This window comes from Magallana gigas, chromosome 5 (genome assembly GCF_963853765.1).
Source record: "Magallana gigas chromosome 5, xbMagGiga1.1, whole genome shotgun sequence".
Lineage (NCBI taxonomy): Eukaryota > Metazoa > Mollusca > Bivalvia > Ostreida > Ostreidae > Magallana > Magallana gigas.
Window position 1 is genome coordinate 21,763,619 of NC_088857.1, and position 23,469 is coordinate 21,787,087.

The 23,469-nt window shown below is 35.3% G+C and overlaps 2 protein-coding genes across 4 annotated transcripts; one reads left to right on the forward strand and one right to left on the reverse strand.

Moving 5' to 3' along the window:
- The first annotated feature begins 437 nt into the window (after nucleotides 1-437).
- Nucleotides 438-17,025, forward strand: LOC105338181 (tudor domain-containing protein 1). 3 transcript variants are annotated; one of them, XM_066084105.1, is made up of 20 exons: nucleotides 438-527; nucleotides 817-925; nucleotides 2,111-2,249; nucleotides 2,474-3,181; nucleotides 3,419-3,462; nucleotides 4,004-4,160; nucleotides 4,276-5,068; nucleotides 5,298-5,413; nucleotides 8,160-8,293; nucleotides 8,687-8,920; nucleotides 9,590-10,884; nucleotides 11,187-11,356; nucleotides 11,988-12,101; nucleotides 13,546-13,641; nucleotides 13,842-14,030; nucleotides 14,178-14,232; nucleotides 14,441-14,576; nucleotides 14,912-15,069; nucleotides 15,407-15,463; nucleotides 16,145-17,025. In XM_066084105.1, exons 2-20 carry the CDS (start codon nucleotides 827-829, stop codon nucleotides 16,335-16,337), a joined length of 4,887 nt encoding a protein of 1,628 aa, XP_065940177.1. In that variant the 5' UTR covers nucleotides 438-527; nucleotides 817-826; the 3' UTR covers nucleotides 16,338-17,025. The 3 variants fall into 3 exon arrangements, with proteins under 3 accessions (XP_065940177.1, XP_065940178.1, XP_065940176.1); XM_066084106.1 differs by having other exon boundaries at nucleotides 452-527; nucleotides 13,842-14,042; XM_066084104.1 differs by lacking the exon at nucleotides 438-527 and adding an exon at nucleotides 585-720 and having other exon boundaries at nucleotides 13,842-14,042.
- Nucleotides 17,026-17,946: 921 nt separating this feature from the next.
- LOC105346397 (probable cytosolic iron-sulfur protein assembly protein CIAO1 homolog) lies at nucleotides 17,947-23,367 on the reverse strand. The gene is made up of 4 exons (XM_066084107.1): nucleotides 23,256-23,367; nucleotides 22,969-23,141; nucleotides 18,746-18,995; nucleotides 17,947-18,572 (listed from the first exon to the last, which is right to left on the reverse strand). The coding sequence occupies exons 2-4, from the start codon at nucleotides 23,110-23,112 to the stop codon at nucleotides 17,962-17,964; spliced, it is 1,005 nt and encodes a 334-aa protein (XP_065940179.1). The 5' UTR covers nucleotides 23,113-23,141; nucleotides 23,256-23,367; the 3' UTR covers nucleotides 17,947-17,961.
- Between the last annotated feature and the right edge of the window lie 102 nt (nucleotides 23,368-23,469).

Consider the following 23,469-nt stretch of genomic DNA (forward strand, 5'->3'; position numbering starts at 1 on the left):
GAATTGAAAGATAACTTGATCAGATGTAGACTTAAAAAAGGGGTTTACGAATCTATTAATTCCAGAAAACAACATTTTGTTATTTCAAAAAAGTCACATTATATCATAGAATTTGGAGCATTTTAGATTTAATTATTTATTATTGATAACTTCGCATTTGGTGACATGAATAATTCCGTAAAAATAAAGTCGCTTAAAACGCAGTTTAAAAGTAATTTGCAACGTTACACGTACAGTGCTCCATTGTGCCGAAATAAGCATATTGTATTGACCTCCAATTGTTGTTTTAAGCTCTTTGTGTGAGATTATCTAACTAATAAGAAATTAAGACTAATAATTGTATGATCCAACTTCCTTTATACAAATATAACTAAATGCTTTCCGGTACTATTAGTACTTTGATTCTGCTATTCGTTGATAATTCGAAATATTTGTAGTACGCATTATTTTAGCTTATTTTCCAAAACATCACGTGACCAAATTTGTTTTCATCTCCCGCCGATTGTCACACGTGCTTCTAGTAAAAGGTGCTGAAACTGATTATAAATCCTTCCTTAATGTATTTTTTATCATGAAATTATATTGAAGTCAAAAATATCGTGCATATGTTGCAATATAGATGACTGAAAGTTTTTTAATATCAGATCAATGACTTTAATAGCATCATCAGAGACATTATGTGTTTCTGCAGCTGTGCATTCAGTTGTACTTCAAGGCAAGGTTGTAATTTATTTAAATTGGCACTCCTATATCATACTTATCATGGTCAGTGCTAAAGTGTATCAGTAACTGCATGTTTACCTGTTTACACTTCAGATTTATAGACATGTCTGCAAAGTTAAAGAAAACAATCAAGGAGAAGATCCAGGATATCAAAGACCAGAGAGACGTTATTGTTGCATTTTTAAATGAATTTGTCTCTGAGGTAAAATCATTTTATCTTTTATACCATTATACTTGTATAATGACAATATTAATTCAAAGAATTTTTGAACACATTTATTTTTTACAAACTCTTCTTGCTTTTCAAGTTGCTGCAAGTCTGTAACTCCCGGTCTGAAAAAAAAATATATAAATGGACAACCTGGGAGCTACAGTTCCTTATATGTTATAACAAGTTGCAATTTCAACGATTGACAATTTTTTTTCTCTAGTTCATATACATCAATATTACAAATTTTTCTATATCATTGGAACAAAAATGTTGACAGAATTTGAACTCCCCATGTATAGAGACGTGTATACACAAGGGAGCATGTTTTCCCTCCATGGACTTAATTCACACATTTATCAATTTGGCTCCACCCCCACCTGAATTTATCTGAGGTAAAACTACCAGTATAAAATCTTGCTCTATAATAGAAAGTCTGAGATAAGTAAAGCAAAGACATCAGTAGTAGTAAATCGAGTTAGAAATGTAATGGTGGTAACTTGTAAGTAATTCCACAGAATGTGTGTGGAAATAAGTTAAATATTAGTCTAAAACTAGAGCTACTTTATTGCACGCCAGGAATTATAGCTCCCAGGTCGTCCATACAAGATTTTACAGATTTTTCATGGCTTAAGAATTTAGACAACAATTAATGTTGATCAATCTTTCCACATTAAATAGGAATTCAATTTTTTTTCTTTTGGCTAGGCAATCCTTTAATTTATATGCTTTTCAATCCTGAAGTAAAATTATTATTACATATATTACATATATGCATGATACTGTGGAATCATTAGATTTCTTGGTGGCTCAATTTTTGTGGGATTCGTAGGTACCTCTCGTCCACGAATTAACATCCTTTAAAAATTATTGAATTAGGGTTATAAAGTCGTATCTCCTTTTGAAGGAATAAGATAATACACGAGATTATGTCCCCAATAACCTGTTAAACTTGAGCAATCCACAAAAATTGGCCCCCACCAAGTTTATTGATTCCACAGTATCTTAGTGAAATTAAAATGAATTATTCATAATCAAAGCAAATTAATAAAGATTATTAACTTCCATCCAACCCATGAATTAAATAATTTTATAGTTGTAGAATGTGTATGAATGACTCTTAGCATGACAACATGATGTTGACAAACCCAGTGTTAACTCTTGATTTAAATTTTACAGGCTGAAAGTAAAGCAGATGAATTGCTTGCCACCAAAGATGCTGGTCATTTCAATAACTACTATATTGAGGTCATGCAGCACCTGGACAGGTGTTATAACACCTTTGTATTGCTGTCAGCAGAGGCAGAGGAAAAAATAAGTAAGCAAGGTCTTGAATAAGTGTTGCTCATATTTTCTATTGATAATAACAACTATTCTATTTCTTTATGCCAATAAAAGAGAATTTTGATATTGATTATAATTTGCACCAATCTATCACTAAGTGATCTCTTATGATGAGGAAATTGGAAAATGAATTGGGTTCCTAAAAAACTATAAAAGTTAAAAGTCATGTATAAACATTATTGTTTAACATTCTCACAGATGGTGGAAGCATCGCAAAGGGAGATGATGACAGTTTTAGTGAGGGAACCGAGGATACTGAGTTGGGTGCTACAGCAGGGGCAAACACAACCAGGGATCTTCGCTCATCTTCCACGGACAGTCGCCATGATTCAACAAAAGATAACCAAAGTCTCTCAAATTCTAGGGCCAGTAATTTTCTGTGTACTACAGTAGACCCTTGTGGTGATAGAGATCGTGACCAATGTCAATCGGCCAAGCCAGATTCATTTAGTGTTGCAGCTACAGTTGTCAATGTGAATACTCTAGATTGTGAAAACAGAAACTCTGACATCAAGTTAAGAACAAATGCAGACTCTAAATGCAACATTGTCCAAAGCTCGGTCTTGGTTTGTGAAGATGTGAACTTGAACAAGCAAACAAACAAACCTAGTGCAGTAAAAGGTGTACTCAGTGTATTGAGGCCAGTACAAGGGGGCGTGGATGAGGAGAATCGCACAGAAGAATCAACAAAAGAAAAACAATCCCAAGAGCAACAGAAAATGCAGGTACAAGAAACTGTGGTGAAGAAGGACCAGGAAAATATAGAGATCATCCATAATATCCATCCAGAACAAGAAAGTTGTATTTTAGAACAAAAAGCTATAAAAGTGGAAGAAATCCAATCTGCAGAGGGTAAAATTAAGAATCTAGAAAAGGAGCACAGCAAGAAAAGTTCTAAAAAAGAAGGTACCTGCTTGTTATCATTTGATACTTTTGTGATAGTGGTATATATAGTGTACTACATGTAAATAGCTAGTTTTTGTCATCAAACAAATTAAAGTAGAGTCTGGATTGTTCTACTTGCTTTGAGACTTTCCTTATTTTCACCATGAGACTACTAGAAAAGTTTGTTAGAAAATGAAATATAATTAAAATAAATCTGATTTGCAAATGCTAAATATCATATCTTTTTTTTTATAACAGGTATTCAGCTAAGCCAAGCTATTTTAACAGAGCCATCAACACAGGTAAATTTTGTCTTAAAAATTCAGTCTTGTATATTAACCTCTTTTTATCTTGCAATTGTTCCATCCAGAAGCCAAATAAGTTACCAAAGAAACCAAAGCAAAGTTCAGTGTCTCAAATGAATATATCTAAGTGCATGTATTCATTGTTCAAATGTGTTGTGATGCCGTCTATATGGGAATATTTTCAAATGTCATTGTCTGTGATAACACTAGGAATTAATTTTGAATGATTCCTGATTCCCTAAATATTTACACTTTGATGTCATGGTTTCATCTGATCAGTTGTGAACCTTAGTTGCAGGATAATAAAATAGATGGTAACTGTATTGAAATATAAGTAATGTTTGTGCTTTGGTTGAAAATGTGAAGAGAGCTCTTCAAAACTTGTCCTCTCATTTTTCTTGCCCTTGCTCATATTCTAATTGTACTTGCATTTAGGAATTTATTCTTAATCATGCTAATGGTGATATATTTGTAAATATGTTTATTTTTTAATGATATTCAGATGCTTTGAATACATTGTTCCTTTCCTTTTTTGCAGTCTTTAGAGAATAACAGCCTTTCCCTGTCCAAGGATTGTCACTCTTATGTAGGATTTGGAAATTCCTGTCAGCCAAAGCTGGACATTGATGTGGCTAAGCGCTTTCTGAGGGGGGTCATTCAGCAAGCTAATGAGGATAACATGAAGCTTAACAATGGTATAAGGTCTTTAAAGAATTGTTGTTATAATGAATTTTTAATTTTTTGAAATATTTAATTTCACTTGCCTTGTTATAAATGAAATGATGTAAACAGAGAATATTTCTTTTTAAGAAAAACAAGAGAGGAAGAAAAATGCAAAAGGAAGAGAGAAATTACAGAAAAGCAGAAATACATCAAGAGATGACGCAGACATTGTGTCAGAAACAAAACATACTGACAGTAAGACAGGCACTCAAAATAACGAGGAGAAACAGATTCAAAATGAGGCAGTTACTTATGAAAATGAGGCTGTTCCATTTGAATGCAAGGAAATAGGATATAAAAGTGAAACAGAAGTTAAAGATCCTATGAAAGAGACCAAAGAATTAGTTGTCCATTCAGATTGTAAGGAACAGGCTTCTTCTAAATATGTAAAGGATGTGTTAGTGGAAAACAATTTGAATCAGCAAGATTGCAAAGCATTTAGTGAAACAAATGATGAAACAGGGCAAGATGACCAACTATTAGCAAAGCAAGAAACAAAGAATAGTCAAGTCTTGAAAGGTGCAGTGACTGATTCTGGTGACAGTGTGAAATGTGTGGAAGGCAAAACAGGAACTGACTCCAACAAACAGCAATCATTTTGTGTAGTAAAAGACAGTGTTGAAACAAATGATCTTGTAGAAACTGCAACCGAACAATCTTCATCTAAGAATACTGACAATCTTGGAGGTCTTATTAAGAATGATGACCAAACATCAAACATTGCAGAAAAAGATGACTATGGGAAGGGGCCTGGTCTGCGTTGTGAGGTGTTGGAGAACAGTAAGATACACAGTGTCATTGTGAGTGAAGCCAACAGTCCCTGGATGTTTTATGTGCAGAAATTCACCACAGACTTGGAAGAAATGATGAATGATCTAAGGTAAGCTCTAGTGATAGTGTAGATTTAAGATTAATAGCTGTGTTATGCACTTTTTTACATCATTTTTTAATATCATGTTATTTATAACTCATGACAAATAAATTTAATTTGAAATAAATCTAAACATCTCCTGCATTTAAATATAAACATGTTCTACTTTATCTGATATGGAAATGTCTGAAACAAAAATACTTGTACTTTAAATATTTTCTGGTGATTCTGCTTTCAGAACAGTGACAGATTTAGAGCCTATAATTTCACCCACAGAAGGAATACTTTGTTTGGCACAGTTTTCTAAAGATGGCAATTTTTATAGAGCTAAAGTAGTAGAACTTTCTTCAAAAGGTAAACATGAAATTAAATTTAAAAACAAGTTATTTCCCAAATGGTTAGTGGTTTGATGAAAAGGTTATACGTACATGATTACAATCTGGGAAAATTTGTTTTACTTTTGTCGCATTCATCTTCATTGTCAGTGTGAAAATTAAGCTAAGGTCTAATTTCAATGATATATGTTATAAATTTGTAATTAAATTTTATTTTGTATAGACAATGATTTGGAAAACCTTTTTACAAACATGATTGGATCGAAATAAAATTAGTGAGAATAATCCTGTACTAGGGCTGGAACAATACTGAACTTATATCACGACACTTGAGATGTGATATGATTCATATCACAATACATTGCAACTCAATGAAAATTTCAAATTTATTCAATTTGTCAATATGTTACAACATGGCCATAGTGATTTCATTATAGAACCATTTTAACAAGACCTTGGACTTTCTGTAGGATGTGGCTATCTATTTTTTGCGTCAGAACAAGTTAAAAATGACGCAGTTCAAGTGAAATATGCACCAATTGCATAGTCTCAGCTCAAAAGCCAGACAAATCTGGTTGATTTCAAAGAGCCATGGCTGAGTAGCCTGCAATGAAATAGACAGGCTTATGTCACAGTGCTGTTTTACACAACTACCCAAAGTCCAAGCTCTTGTTAAAATGGTTCAATCTATTTATGCCCACCATTGAAGAAGGGATGGCATATTGCTCTACTGCTGTCTGTTGATCGGTCCACAAACAGTTTTTGTTCATTTTCTTTGCAAAAGTTGCACATACTGAAAGGAAATTTAGTATACAGATTCATCATAAGAATATCTTGTACAAGTTCTGTTTTGAGTATGATCAAGCAATTTTTGACAGAGTTATGCCCCGTGGATTTAGAAAAATTCTAATTGTTTGCCGTTTCCGTTCATTTTCTTCCCAGGGATTACGAATACTGAGATGAAATTTGGTAAACAGGTTATAATCATATCTAGGTCAAGTTATGTTTTGGGTAAGATTGAGCAATTTTTGACAGTGCTTAGAAGAATTTCAATTATTTGTTTCCGTACATTATCTCTGCAAAAATTGAACAAATTATTACTGATATATGTAACAGAGACACTTTATACCTCTGCTGGGGGTTTGAACCCGGGTCCTCTGGCACGCCAGTCCAGCACTCTACCGATCGAGCTAAAGGGTTAACCCACTAGCCAGAGCTAGTAGGAATGCCATTTACCTGACTCTACCACATTGTCCCCCTCCAAGGAAAGAGGCGTCCCGACTCTCCTGGAGTGCCAGCACCTTTGGGGCGAAGTACTATAGACAATCTCTTTCACCCGCCAGAGAATTCCCAGGTCCCAATGTGGGCGCCAAATGTAACAGAGACACTTATTGCCTCCGCTGGGGTTTGAACCTGGGTCCTTTGGCATGCCAGTCCAGCACTCTACCGATCGAGCTAAAGGGTTAACCCACTAGCCAGAGCTAGTAGGAATGCCATTTACCTGACTCTACCACATTGTCCCCCTCCAAGGAAAGAGGCGTCCCGACTCTCCTGGAGTGCCAGCACCTTTGGGGCGAAGTACTATAGACAATCTCTTTCACCCGCCAGAGAATTCCCAGGTCCCAATGTGGGCGCCAAATGTAACAGAGACACTTATTGCCTCCGCTGGGGTTTGAACCTGGGTCCTTTGGCATGCCAGTCCAGCACTCTACCGATCGAGCTAAAGGGTTAACCCACTAGCCAGAGCTAGTAGGAATGCCATATACCTGACTCTACCACATATACATGTATCATAAAAAACATGTTTTTGCTAAAGATGTGATGTAGAAGATTTGTGTGACCCATAATTCTTAATCTTTTTAGCTTAGACACATCATGCTTAATAGGTTGATGCATCTCAGTTAGTACCAGTAGATGTTCGCTATTGAATTTTAGTTCAAAAGTTCAATTTCATTTCCATGAATACTGCCCATATTAAAGGCTTTGAACCATGTAATGTATGTCCAAGGGACTCGAAGGGTTTCACAAATATCTCTCGTTCAAAGAGCATTGCACAATTTGCAAATTACTCAAGTACTGTGGTTTCATCAATATTCGTTGAATACCAATTTTCGTGGATTTCGTTAAGTTGATCCACGAATTTACATGTTCATTGAAATACAACATCTACTGCTACTAACCTTTTGTATCATCAACCACAAATTTACGTATCCTTGAAACTGTGATTTTTACTTTATCCACGAAAATTGATAGCCTTGAAAATTAATGAAACCACAGTATTATTTGTGCCCTGGTGTGTGTAATATTTTTGTCATAAACATGCTGGTAATCCGTAAGTTTTCCAAACTCCAGATTAGCTTCATAGCAGTTTTGACAACATTACATAGTCTTTTGTCATCGAACCTGGGCTGCGTTTTACAAAAGAATTTATGAAAAAGTCGTAAATATTTTCAGTCTTATGGAGCAACATTTATATAAAACATTAATTTTCGTTAATTGGATTTCTATAATTATATTTTACAGCCAATAAATTGAAGTATTGATTAGTTTGTGATTAATAAGCATTTATTAATTTGGTCGTATAAAGTCTTATGTGCTTTCGTAAAATGCAGCCCTGGTGATCATGGAAAGTCAATCATTATTAACCAGTTATGGTTCAATGTTCTAGTTTGCATATGGTGTCAGAGATTTCATGTCTTTCATTTGTTTACCCCAGTTGACAGATTTATTTAATTATTATGTGGCTATTGTGTCATTTTCTATAGGAAAAGATATCTCGGTAGAAGTCCTTTTCTTGGATTATGGTAATGGTGAATCCAGAAAACCCTCCCATCTTAGAAAGTTACCACAGAAGTATGCCAGTCTACCTGCCCAGGGAATTCTGTGTGCACTATCTCAGGTATGTAAAGGGAATCGCGATCTTGGGTATGTAAAGGGAATCCTTTTGATCAAACTAAATAGAATTAATTAGTCTCCATTTCAAGAAAAGCTTATATCAGATTAAGTTTTAGGAGTCTCAATTCTTAGAGGTCTGGAGGTATGCTCTTGGTCTACAGCTGTAGCCGTCCTCAATACTTTTGAACTAATCACTTTTAGATCCGAATGACAGACTTGAAAGCCATTAATTAAAGCAAAGCAAAGTGGATATTATCTTTTCAACTATAGGCATGTTTGTGAACATTTATAAACAATGCATATTAAATTATTAACCTTGCCAAGATGGTACTGTCTTTTTTTTTGTCTCCCATTGTTATGATGAAGAATCATAATAACTTATGGTAATTCATTTTAGGTGGCTCCTAACAATAAGTATGGAATATGGACGGAGGATCAGATCATGCTATTTACACAGATTGTTTCAGGGAGACACTTTAACTGTATGCCGTATCATGTCTCCACCAAACCAGATCTGCCCTCCATTGTGGGTCTCTTCTTTAACATCCCTGAACAAGTTATTAAAGATGGAAATATTGTTATGCAGCCCGGACCAAAACAAATAAGTATCCACGAGTACCTCATAGAAAAGGTGGGTCAGGAAAACGGTGAAGTGTTCTCCTCTTCTTTGTCAGTTTCCTTATGGTTCCATCTTTTCTATTTTAGAACTACTAGATGAGATGATTAAAACTTTGCATAACTTTACTGTTTTTATGTTTGATTATTTATTATAATTAATGTAATCATCGTGTTAAAGCTTTCTGAAGATTTATGTTTATTTTCATCATGTGACTTTATTCTGATAATTATTAGTCCCCTACCGGTTTTCACCGGAGGGGACTATAGCTTTCCTCTGCATCCGTCTGTCCGTCCGTCCGTCTGTCTGTCCCACTTAAAGTTTTCCACTCTTTTTTTTTTATGCGTTTGAGGAATAACATAAAATTTGCTGAACAGCTTCAAAATGTCAAACTACAGATCAAGTTTACACTTTTGTAGTGTCTGGTTGACATTTTTTCGAGAAAATTAATTTTTTATATTCAAATTTTTTAATGTTCGGGTTCGATATTCTGCATAACAGTGCATTGTTTTCACAATTTCCACAAACCGGTAGGGGACGTGTATTGCTTATGCAATACTCCCAGAATGCTTGTTTAATTGGGTTTTGCATTTAATAACCAATTATTTTGGAGGTGTCTTTGTTATGAATATTTATGAAAAGAAAATGCTTGTGGTAAAAGTATATTCAAATTGACTGTTACAGGGATTAGCCAAGTCAGTAACAGTAGAGGAGCAGCTACAGTTACTTTATACTCTTCAATGTCAGAAAGAACCAGCTGATCAAGTGGCCAGGAGTCCAGCACTGGCTGGCCAGGTAGAGGAAAAGGCACAAAACATAGACCGCAAGGGATCAATTCAGAGTCAGTCCACAGTGAACCTGGGTAGTAGCATGGAGACCCTGTCTGACAGCCTACACAGCCTTCCACGACTTCCTAAGTCTACCACCAGGGAGGAGAGGGAGAGGAAAGCCTTGGAGGAGAAAGACAAAAGAGAGGCCAAGCAGAGAGAGAAGGATGGCAGGTCTACGGGCGTAAAACACACAAAAACGGAGTCAAGAGGCGTAAAAGACAGTTCAAAATCAAAAAGTGTGAAGACAAAGAGTGCTAAAGACAGCCCTAGATCAAAGATAAGGAAATGTGATGACAAAGTACAGACAGAGGATGATACTCTCACTGATTCAACCCGACCTGTTTGTTCCACTCCGGTTAAAGGCCATGGAATACACAATAACCTTAACATTGAGAAGTCACTAGATACTGCCTCCGAGCAGGGAGTGGAAAACCACAATTGTGTTCAGAACATCACGGAGATCAAGATCAAGAATGTGGCTGAAGACTTAGTGTCTGTTCGATCCTCAGAGACGGAGAGCCTTCATTACGCTGAAGACAAATCTGTCAATCTACCGACCAACATTGATGTGGACATCCCGGGTCTGAAAGTCATGCTGTCTCATGTAGAATCTCCGTCTAATTTCTATGTTCACCTCGTGTCCGAGGTGTCTGCAAAAACTATTGATCATATGCACATTAGCTTGAATAAGACAATGGAGGAAACATCAAAGAAACAGCTGCAGAAGATGAGCAAATCATACAAACCATCAGTGGGAGATTTGTGCTGTGTGCTGTTTTCCTACGATAACCAGTATTACAGAGGACTTGTTATGGGGCTTGAGTTGGCATCACCCACTAAAGGCTCTGGAAGTAAAGATCCTAGTTCAGAAAACGTTGGGAAGGTGTCAGTGTTTTACTTAGACTTTGGTAATCATGAAGTGGTTCCCAAGAGGCGAGTGTTCCCCCTGCCTCCCCAGTACGCAGATCTTCCAGGATTGGCCCTGCATGTCTGTCTGGCCTACATCCAGCCTAGTGTCGCCAGGGGCTCTCCTAAAAAGGAGGTCAAGTGGACAGACAAGGCCACTGAAAAGTTCATCTCTTTAACAGGATTTGATTCTGCCATGAGTATGATTATTGTGGATGGGAATATTCAAATGATGCTTGAAAAGTAAGTCAGTATTGTCCAAATACTGTATACAGGGAAATATTCGCCCTCGTTTTATTTTCGCCCCTTTCGCCCTCGTTGTCAATGGGCGAATTTAAGACTGGGCGAATTCTAATGTCTTAACATATATTTCTTTTAACACAACTATGTCTGGGCAAAATCAAGAAGGGACAAAACGGTTTGAAAATCAAGAAGGGCGAAAATAACTCGGGAAGAAAATAGCTCTGTATACAGTATACCTCATCTTTTCACAATTACCTAACTTAGAATCTGTTATCGTACATTAACTTTGGATTTTTGTTTAGACATCCAAATGAAGTAGCGAAGATGGATCCTTTGCAAGTGCTTTTGGTTGACAACACAAAAGAAGAGGAGGATGTTTGTGTGAACATGGACCTCATCAGACTAGGACTGGCCAGGCTATGTGCCACGGAGAACTCTTCCAAAGAACCACCCAACAGTCTTCAACAAACAGGTGAAATATAAACAGCGCATACTACACATAGCAGGATATTTGAAATGAACATAGTGTAGTGGTCCTAGTGACGCTAGGTAAAAAATTGTCTAGGTGCTGCCTTGACTGTCTACCATGCATGTAAACATATACATCGCATCTGTTTTTTCTGTTACTGGTCTTTGATGAGTGCAGACCCCCACTTGTATCAGTGAGTTGTTGACCATTGTATTTAGTTGTATTTTCTTCAGTAAAGTGACGGTAGTGCCTAACACCTAGAGATAGCAGATCTCTATTGGTTTGTCGCAGTGTTATTATAGTAAGTACAGAGAAAACGCTATAGGGATTTCAAAATCTATTTTACTCCCAAGTCACATCATACTTTCACAAATGATACATATTATGTCTTGTCCTTGTGTTTCATTTTTTGTGAGATAAATTTTAGAAGAACAGTTACTGATAATCTTCAATGTCAGCATTTAGACAAGTTGTAAAAAAAAAAAAAATATGATTAAGTGCCTGTATAATTATAAAGTACACAGTAACAAAATATCACCTGTCAGATATATATTAATATAGTGTACTTTAATGTATGGTGTCTTTGTTGAATGGCATATTAGTGTACATGTATATCTATGATATTTTTATGCAGTGACTTCCCCTGATCAGATGAAAGACTGGAACCCCATGATGGAGGATTACATGGATGCACGAAACTCCTACAAAGTGGATGTGGATGATGCAGGAGTGGCTACAGTAGGTTATAGTAAGTACAGCTCAGAATGATGCAGTAGTGACTATCGTAGGCTGCAGTAAGTACAGCTCTGAATAATGCAGGAGTGGCTACCATATGCTAAGTAGGAAAAGCTCTGAATGATGCAGGAGTGGCTACTGTAAGCTACAGTAAGTACGGCTCTAAGAGAACCAGACTCGTCAATGATAACAGTCATTAGTATAAATTTTACACAAAGTATTCCTGAGGCTGGGACAGAAGCAGTCTTGATAGCTTCTTTTAAGTCAAAAGACATCATTGACTTGATCAATGCCTTTTGACTTAAAAGAAGCTGATGCTGTTGTGAATTAATTTGTTACAATCAGGAAAATTTATAGTTTTTAGCTCACCTGAGCTGAAAGCTCAAGTGAGCTTTTCTGAGCACATTTTGTCTGCCGTCCGTCTGTCCGTAAACTTTTCACATTGGCAGCATCTTCTCAACAAATACTGGGCCAATTTCAACCAAACTTGGCACAAATCATCCTTGGGCAAAGAAGATTCAAAGTTGTGAAAATTAAGGGTGACACCCTTTTTCAAGGGGAGATAATTAGAAATAAATGAAAAATGTTGAGGAATTTTCAAAAATCTTCTTCTCAAGAACCATAAAGCCAGGAAAGCTTAAACTTATGTGGAAGCATCCTCAGGTAGTGTATATTCAAAGTTGTGAAAATCATGACCCCCAGGGGTAGGGTGGGGCACAATTGGGGGGGGGGGCAAAGTTTTACATAGGAATATATAGAGTAAATCTTTAAAAATCTTCTTCTCAGAAACTAATCAGCCAGGAAAGCTGAAACTTGTGTGGAAACATCCTCAGGTAATGTAGATTCAAAGTTGTGAAAAATCATGATCCCTGGGGGTAGGGTGGGGCACAATTGGGGGGGGGGGCGAAGTTTTACATAGGAATATATAGAGTAAATCTTTAAAAATCTTCTTCTCAGAAACTTATCAGCCAGATGATTCTTTATAATTGTTTAGACTTTGGCTCCAGGACAATTCTTCGGCCTCACAGGAAGGTTCAGAGTTTGATATAGCTTTATATCCCATATATAAACAATTGTTAAGGATCTTTTTGAGAACTGCAGTACTCAACATTCTTCATGTTGCCCCTTGAGGGCCCTTAATTGGTAAATAAAGAAATTGAAAATTGAAATTGTGATATGACTATAAAATCATCCTGTTAGAAAAGGGACTAATGATTATAAACATAAGAATATCCAGGGGGAAAATGGATTTTATTTATACAGGATCTACATGTATTATTGTACATTGTCCAGATAGTTTGTATTATGACACCATTAAGCTGATTTTATCATACCTATTGTTCCTCAGGTGAGCGATGTAGCCCATGGGCCTCATATTGTGTCTTTCCTTCAGATGTTTGAAATGACATTTACAAATAGAACCATGTTTATTAACCAAACATTTCTTTTGTTGATAGAGGGGCAAGACGACCAGAAGATTTGCAGATTTTACCAGAAAAACAGGTGTTGGAGTGGAGACAGATGTCCATACAGACATATAATTGTCCCAGAAGGTACAGATTGAGATTGAAGTACTTACATTCTTTCTTTTTTTTTGGGGGGGGGGGAGATATATGAAAAGAATGAGGAAATAACATTGAAAATGTGAAATCCTAGCTCCACTGGTAGTCAATGTACAGTAAGATAAGGAAGCCTCATCATATGTTGAAATGCCGTGGCCCTCAGACATTGCATGAAACAATCACTGTTACAGGTGCTTTGACAGCGGATGTGGACTATGTGTACGGTGATGTTATGGAGGAGTATTACCAGGATGGACTCCCGGACCCAGGGACCTGGATAGCCTGTGAAGTGTCTGCCATTATTAACCCCGCCCACTTTTACATTGTCCTGCCTTTTGGCAAAGAGCCGCTCGCTTCTCTGGAACCTGCTAAAAAAGAAGGTAGTGCATCTGGTGAGAGAAATAAAATTCCAAAAAAGGTGCTTTATTTGAAAAAAAAAAAGTTTCAGCAAAACATTATAGAGAAAGATATACACAAGAATGAATCATCTTGTGAAGTATATACCTAATGTCAGAGACTGTTTGTAGATGGTTATGGAAGTTTTCAACAGGAGACCTTAGAGGACCTGATGGCTAGCTTGCAGTAAGTACACATAGGACATTTATATAGATATACACTGGACACTTAAAAAAAGCATTTTCCTGCTTGTAGCAATTTTCTTTTATATGGGTCACTACTTATCTATTTGAAAATGTTCTGTAGATGTAATGGCCTTATACACATGGCTCTCTGATAGTAAAAAACGACAAACGATGCAATGTCGTCTAATTATCACTTTGTATTTTTACAGAGACTTCTATGGTGGCAAGCAGTTTGAGGGGAGTTATGTAGACTATGCCCCTGGAGAAGTAGTGGTAGCCCGCTACAGTGTGGATCTCCAGTGGTACAGAGCCCGAGTCATCAGCTCAGGGGACAGGAAAGTAGAGGTACAGTCAAAAGCAGTCCTACAAAGCATAATCTATATTCACTGCTTCAATACTTTTGTCTTAAAGTAATGAAAAATTACTCAATGTTATAACAGAAGACATGTTTCCTCATGTGGTTTTGCCCTCATTCTAGTTGATTTTTATCAGCATAGTAATATGGGTAAAAACAAGCTGATTAGGAATTTCTGAAGGAATCTGTAAATGAATGATTTAAATATCCTGTAAATCTAAAAAAAATTGCAGAGTGACTTATTTTTATTTTCATAATTGAAAAAACCAAAATCCTTAATTAATCGTCACAATTTCATCTAAATTGAACTCAAATTGTTTTACAGGTATTTTACGTTGACTTTGGTAACAAGGAGTTTGTGTCGGACATCTCCATTCGTAATATTGACCCCCAGTTCCTTCACCTGCCGTTCCAAGCCCTGGAGTGTTTTCTTGTTGATATAGAACCAGTAGGGGGAAGAGACAGTTTCTCTCAGGAAGCAAGGTATATGTTGTCAGATAGCTGAATTTGACATGATATTACAATGTTATACCATAACTGTGTACCCGTAGTTTTCAAAGTTTTAAGAGAAGTTTTATTCCATGTAAAGGATATGATGGTATGCCCCAATATTTAAGTTAGTTTGAGATTTTGTACCAGCATCATCAATATTAAAGCATTTTGCTGAAGGTTTTATTGTATATCTGGGTAGACAAAATCAACACAGACTGATAAGTAATAATGAAAATCCTCACACTTGTGTGTACCAATACTTGATGTATGAGCAATAATGAACATGAAGTTACATGTACATGAAAATTCATAATAATATTTCTTTTAGGCTTCAATTCAGAAAATTGGTTGATGGGAAGACACTCGTTGCATACATAAAATCAAGGTTTGTACTTCACTAAATTTGTGCCATTTTTCATCATTCATTTCAATTTTCAGATTTAAAAACTGCATGTAGAAGATTTCTATAACTTACAAGACATTTTCTTTTGTTGATCTCTGCTAAAAAAGAAGAGAAAATGAAGGGTAATGTGCTCTAGGCCCCAATTAGATTTACCCAAAAATTATTACTGGATTTTGCATGAATTTAATCTGTAATACAAGTACCCTCAAATACTTCTTATACCAAAAATAAAACAGACCTCAAATTGCTGGAATAATACCCTGTTTACATGTACATCCAATTTCTATTTATTAATACTCCCAAACCTCATTTTAATGAGCATAGAATGAAATTGATTGTACTTAACTAGTACATGTACATGTATGATGTAAAAATCCAAATAGATTGTACAGTTCGCATTACATGTATTGATCATATACCCATCAATTACATTAACAGTAACTTGATCCAAAGAGCTGGATTAAGCATGGATCATCAGATCAAACTCGAACCTTCACGTCTCGTTTGATCTGATGATCCACGCCTGGGAACTCGACATGATCTGACCCTTTGAAGCGAGCTACTGTAATAATATATATGTATATTTTACAGACATCTGTTTGATTTGGGATAGTTGAATAGTTTAACTTACTATAGGTAATTGAACTGTTGTGTCTGCTGTAGGTCTTGGAGTGGTTGTGCCTGGGTGGAGCTCTTTGATACCACAGGGGAGGAGGATATCAGCATCGCAGGGTCACTGATTGAGAGGGGCCTGGCCCAGGAGTCAACCGTCCTTTCTAGCACCACCAGTGGGCGGGGTAGTAACACTTCCAGTCTTGTGTCAAGTCAGGAGTCCTTGGTCTTAATCCCTGGATAGGCAGCCGTCCAATCAGTGTACAGGGATTTATGGTCCCATGAACTGATGCCAACATTTGATTTGACATTTTTATTTGTCAGGTTTTTTTTTTATCTTCAAGGAAGTATTTTTTTCCTTTTATGAAAGGCTAAAGAAGTCCATTTTAACTTGCTTGAATATAAATTTATGTAAAGATTATTTCATGCGTTCAATGCAATTTAGCACCAGTTAGATTCAAATTGATATTCTTGTTAGGAAGGTCAGTTTAAAATTCATATGTTTATTGATGTATCAAAGGTGGCACTATATATTTAGGTTTCTAAACCTGATTTTCATGCAAGTATGTGGTGTTATAAACTTATAAAGTATGAAGTATGTTATATATCATACTCTTGCAATAATTGATACTTACAATAATTGATACTTTTTCTCACTAGTTAAAACAGTAAACAACACTTTTAATTTCATATATTCATAGTGGGTCATCAAAAAGCGTTTTTCTTTATTCTTATTGTTGAACTTTTGATCATTTTTTTGTAAGTAGATATTAAACTGTTTTCCTTTTGATACAAAGTAAATTTTTATTTTGTAACTTGCAGTATTATGTAATATGTATTTTGTCCAAATAGACAAAGCAGATTGTGCCAAAATGTTTCTGTCCTGTTTTAAAAAATGCAAGAAGAGCAATAAAGCTGTTATAATTCTCACAGACTTGGGTTCATATTTAGCCCCTTGGAAATAGAGTTGTATCATTTGTGTGCATGCAACGAATATTTCTGCTTCTACAGTATATATAAAACCCTTGTCTGGGGCCTATCTTCTTCCCCTTGAATCCAATCTGGCTCATACTTCACTGTCTATGGTTAAAGGTGTGCAGTGACCTTGAACAAAGTTTGTAGGTCAAGGTCATATTAGACCACGCAAAAATACATTTTCAGAGCATATATACATGTACTTTCCAATTGACCATATTTGGCTCATACTTCACATATACAGAGCTTTTTTGTAAAGGTGTGTAGTGATCCTGATTCGATTTTCAAGGTCAATGTGAAAGTCATATTGGATCTCTCTATAATCAGTTTTATATTATAGGTAATTTCCATTATTTTGCTTAATCTTCCTCAGATTAAACAAAAATGCCTGTATGTAAGGGGTAATTCTGGGAAATGCTAGTATTTTTAACTTGTATATTGAAGGATTTATTAATGACTTAAGTTTGATTAACTAAATCATGACTCTTTTGAGAAAAGTTAGGCCACAAGGGAGGGATGAAAAAATAAAATCAATTTTTTGAGATTTTAAATTTTTTCAAAGATGTAAATTGCATTGTTCTTAACTTTCAGTGCAATCCTGTTGTAATCAGCTGAAACATGTATATTCATTTGGAAATTAAATTTCATTTCTTTCATTGAAAACATTTATCAATGAAATCCCTATTAAAATATTTATTTATTAAAATATGTTTCATGTTATTTTTGAAACGACAATATTAAATCCATACACAACTATTCTACATATATGTCGCAAAACAACATGTACATTGTACCTATGAAAAGTTTAGATTCTACAGAATTAAAACCTTGCAGCATTGTTGAAATGTAGGAGGGAAAAAAGAAAACAACAAGAAGAATTTCATTTGAATTTTTTAATCGAGCACCACTTTCCACAGTTTAACATCTCCGTCGTCACTGCCTGATGCCAGTAGGCCGGGTTCCTTAGGGTTCCAGGCTACAGAGTTCACGTCCTGTGAGTGTGCTCTATTCTGAGAGCACACCAGGCTAAACGAGGGCTGATTCTTGTCCGATATCTCTTCTTCTCTAAATACTCTAATACAGTCATCACCACAAGCTGACACAATTAAACCGTTGCTGGGACTCCAGTCCACATCGTAGATAACTCGATTGTGGTATCCGGAGAGGGTACACACACATTTCCATGTTGACTCTTTTCCTGTTGTATCAATTCCCTCTGGATTTCCCGGTAAATATTCTTGCCAAATTTTCAATGTTTTGTCATCACTACATGATACAATTCTGTGACCTGTCTGGTCAAAGCTTATTTTCCACACGGTAGAGGTATGGGATTCTAATGTGTTGCAGCATGTCCAATCATCTATCTCCTCTTTAAATAATTTGATTGTGTTGTCATAGCTACACGATGCAAGCATTTCCCTGGTTGGATGCCACACTACATACTTAACATCCTGGGTGTGGCTGGAGATCACACTTGCACATTCATATTCTTCATCCTCTGTGACTGTAAAACAGTGCAATACACATGTAATATCTTTTGCAAGTCATTACTTTATAGGACGTTTTGCAGAGGCTCTAATTGAGGCAAAGTTACATTACATTATTATCAATATTTAGATATATTCAGTTTCTGTTAATATTATTAAAGAACATGATGTGAAGAAGAGAAATGATTACCTTCCCAAATCCATACACTTTTGTCTCTACTGCACGTTGCCAGTAATAGACCAGTGGGAGCCCATGATACAGCTTTCACTTCATTCTCATGGCCCTCTAGAGATGCAATGCATTCAAATTCTCCTTCTTTCCTGCTCCAGATATTGGTAGTAGCATCAAAGCTGGCACTAGCCAAGTAATTGCCACACGGGGACCAGCTAACACTGCGAATTGTTCTCTGATGGCCTTCTGCAAGGATGCTTTTGCAAACCTGAAGAATACCGGTAGTTGTGATGACTTTAAAATATCAGTTCTTCTTTTTTTTCAACCAATTTTTTAAGAGAAAATATGTACTGTATATAAAGCAGGGAAAAATGTTTCCAAAAGCTTCGTTATTTGTTGGAAACAAAACTAAAACAATGTGACATCACAGTAAATGTGAAGTGCTCATTGTATTTCCCACAATTGAATAAATAAGTGGATCAAGCATCAGTATTACTGTGTAATGGCCACCAATTGGTGTCAAAAATTGCAGGTTTCATATTCCTCTCTGTTTCATGATAAACCAATTAAACCCCTCAGCTTATGAATTAATCAAACATTAAATCCACTTATTGTAACAAGATGGACATCACATTTTCCAAAGTATTGGACAGCGATTGCTTTGACAAAAGTTATATGAAAACGGTGTGACGGTTGCGCCGAGTGCAGATTTTTTTTTGGTTTGAAATGCAGACAGCAGTATCCACCTGACTACTCAAATTAGGAGCCAAAGTTAAACTAAATGTCGCATGCTCAGTCTCAATAATGACATCATGTTTCATACGCAAAATGTAAACATAGGTAATCACAGATTACAAAGCTCACCGAGACGAGACATCACCCTTCTGAGACTTCACCTTTATGAGACCACCTTTATCATATTAAATGAAAATCATACTTTATGATCTTGGATATTCATGGATTCTGTTTTGACACAATATCATATATCATCTGTTAAAAAATTGTATGATAATCATATGCTCATGTGTTAATTAATACAATAATATAAAATTAAATATTGCATCCTATCATATTTACAACATATATCATAAAATACAATAAAATACCATAATAAACAATGATGAGATATGATATTGTAACGTATGATATGACATTGTATTGTGTTATACGTTATTGTATTTTATCACATAATACAATATCATAATATATAAAACAATGTAGTATTATATTACAATATCATATTACATAATACATCATAACATTGAAACATATGATATTATATTGTATAATATAGTATGATATTGTATGATACTGTATCATTTTTTATACATAATATGATATTGTATCATATGATACAATATAATTTGATACAACATTGTATCATATCAAATGATACAATATCATGTGATAAAGTAAAGTATTTTATAATACAATATTATACTATACATATTGTATCATCTGATACAATAATATATTTTACAATATCATACAATACAATTTCATGTGATGTGATAATATATCATATTATAAACCAATATCATATAATACAATATCGTATGATATGATATTATAAAATATTACAGTATCATATTATACAATTTCATGTGATATAATTCCATATTACAGAAACTAATATAATTTATATAATATAATATCGTATGATACAATATTATAGAATATACAATATTGTATCATAGGATACATTATTATACTTTGCAATATCTTATGTAATAGTATCATGTGATAAAATAATAAATTAATAATACAATATAATATTATACAATATTGTATCATAATATACAATACTATACATAACGATATCATGATACAATACCATAACATAAAATATCAAAAATTTGATATAATATCATATCGTATCATATAACTTTTTATTATATTACATATGATATTATATTGTATCATATTAAACAATATTGTTTCATACTATACAATACTATATCATAGGAATCATGTTATATCATTTATTAACAAACACATCTATCTATCGAGCAGGTTGGAGTGAGGTAGGAGATTTCTTTAGCATCCTTGATAATGGAAATCAGGCTCTGCATCTGAAGCAACCTCTGCGTTTCATTTATAATATAGTTTAATCAACTGTGCAACCTATCATCTATAAAACATGTGACTTGTTCCAAAAAAACTAAACATCAATCCAGCATCCGAAACCTATGGCTCAGATTCAGCATTCAAGCCTGTCAGGTGCATCAGTATACATAAGACACATCTCCATGCAAGTTTGGTGAAGTTCAGACCAGTAATAATTAAGATATCATCATCAGAGGGCACTAGCAATTAAAACCTTAACCTGCTCCAGCATCCGCAACCTATGGCTCAGATTCAACATCCATGCCTGTCAGGTGCATCTGTATCATAAGACACACCATCCATTCAAGTTTGGTGAAGTTAGGACCTGTAATAACTAAGATATACTTTTTAGCATCCTTGATAATGGAGATCAAGCTCTGCAACTGAAGCTTCCTCTGTGATTCATTCATATTACTGTTTAATCAATTATGCAAGTTTGAAATAGTACTATTATCTATTAAACATGTGACCTGTTCCAAAAACCTTAACCTCCTCCAGCATCCGAAACCTATGGCTCAGTTTCAGCATTCAAGCCTGTCTGGTGCATCAGTATCATAAGACGCACCATCCATGGAAGTCTGGTGAAGTTAGGCCAAGTAGTAACTAAGATATAATCAAAAGAGGGCACCTGCAACAAAAACTTTAACCAGCTCTAAAAACCTTAACCTCCTTCAGCATCTGTAACCTATAGCTCAGATTCAGCACCCTAGCCTGCCTGGTGCATCAGTATTATAAGACACACCATCCATGCAAGTTTGGTGAAGTACGGACCAGCAGTAACTTAGATATTGCTATCAAAGCGCACCTGCAACAAAAACTTTAACCTGCTCCAAAAACCTTAACCTCCTCCAGCATCCGAAACCTATAGCTCAGATTCAGCACTCAAGCCTGTCGGGTGCATCAGTATCATAAGACACACCATCCATGCAAGTTTGGTGAAGTACGGACCTGCAGTAACTTACATATTGCTATCGAAAGGCACCTGCAACAAAAACTTTAACCTGGTCCTTTAGCCTCCTCCAGCATCTGAAATTTAGGACTCAGATTCAGCATCCAAGTCTTTCAAGTCCATAAGTAGGTCCAGATGCATCATCCATGCAAGTTTGGTGAAGATAGGACAAGTAATAGCTTAGATACAGGACCTGCAACAAAAACTTTAACCAGGTCCAGACGCCGAGGGTATAGCATAAGCTCCCCCTGACTTCGTCTCGGTGAGCTAAAAATTGTGTCTTCGAAAATAGCCGAAGAAAAGCATGTGATTCCATGAGTATTTAATTTCTCCTTTCAATGCTTACGGTATATTTCTATTTCATAAATTGATAAATTTTCTATTTATACTTTATTCAGTATCGAAAGATCTGTTCCATGATGAAATGTTTTTATTTTTTACATCTTTTAAGACATATGTGAAACTAGTCTTATCTCCTGATTAAAGCACTGTTGAAACCTATCTGGTTTTCATAGTCAATATACTTTCTATTGATTGATGAGCTGGAATAAAAATTTTCAGCCCTAAGTAATCCCCGATTCAACTTCTATTTTTCACTGATTTTCTTATATGTATATGTGTTACCATTAAGCCTTGCTTCGTAAGGCGGGCAAAGCTGTGCCTGGTATTAAAGCACTGTAAACATTACGATAGCCAGAGAAGCAATCATGGATGTGTAATGGAATGGAAGAAATAATGAGGGACCAGACTGGGATTTCCTTGTATTGATTAGGCCACACCAATATAATTTCTTGTTTGTTGGAGCGAATAAATAATGAAATTTTTTTTTGTTGGCAAAAATTTTAGGCGGTACATTAATAAATTTGTACAGAGGGTTGTATTCTTTCTACTTGTCTCTGATTTATTAATTTAAAACTATTGAAGCTACAAAAAATAGGGCGGAAATAAAACAGAAAATATTTCCTGGGTGGGGGAAATTAATTATTATTATTTATAGAGTTTTATTAAAATACAAGCCCGTGGGGTCCTACGAATAAGAAATTATATTGGAGTGGCCTTCTATTACTTGACACAGTCAATATGCAAAGGATAATTGGAATACTCTCGCTCTAAAGACAGCACTGTACCGCATTTATCAAATCACACTTTTTACATTAATGATTTTTATGAACATAAAATAATGTACCCATTTGTCTCCTTCCTTTCCCCAAATACGAATTGTTTTGTCTCCCCCAGAAGAGGCCAGCAATGTTCCTGTGGGATTCCATGCAACGCACCAAACTCGGTCTTGATGTCCAGACAGCTTCATTAATTCTTGTATTTTAGCCATTATTTTCGTTTGTCACCAGCAGTCTAAAACTAAAAGTGACACATTGTAATGAAAACAGCATGTTCATCATTTAAATGGCATGAGGCAATAAATCTTCTAAAACCTCTAAGCAACATATATAAAAATATCAGAGAAAAACTTACCAAACGATGGATTTTGAATTACATTAATAAAGTTGTCTTATTTCACTCTAAATTTATTTTAAAAACCCAGAAAAAGTACATTTCATGGGCGCAGCCATTTTGAAAATAGTTCACGTATTGTTACGCCATGCTTTTAGTCTCTCATTCATTAAATCCAATTTAAAAGTACAATCATGTTTTAACTACAGATGTGTTATTATTTTACACAATATTG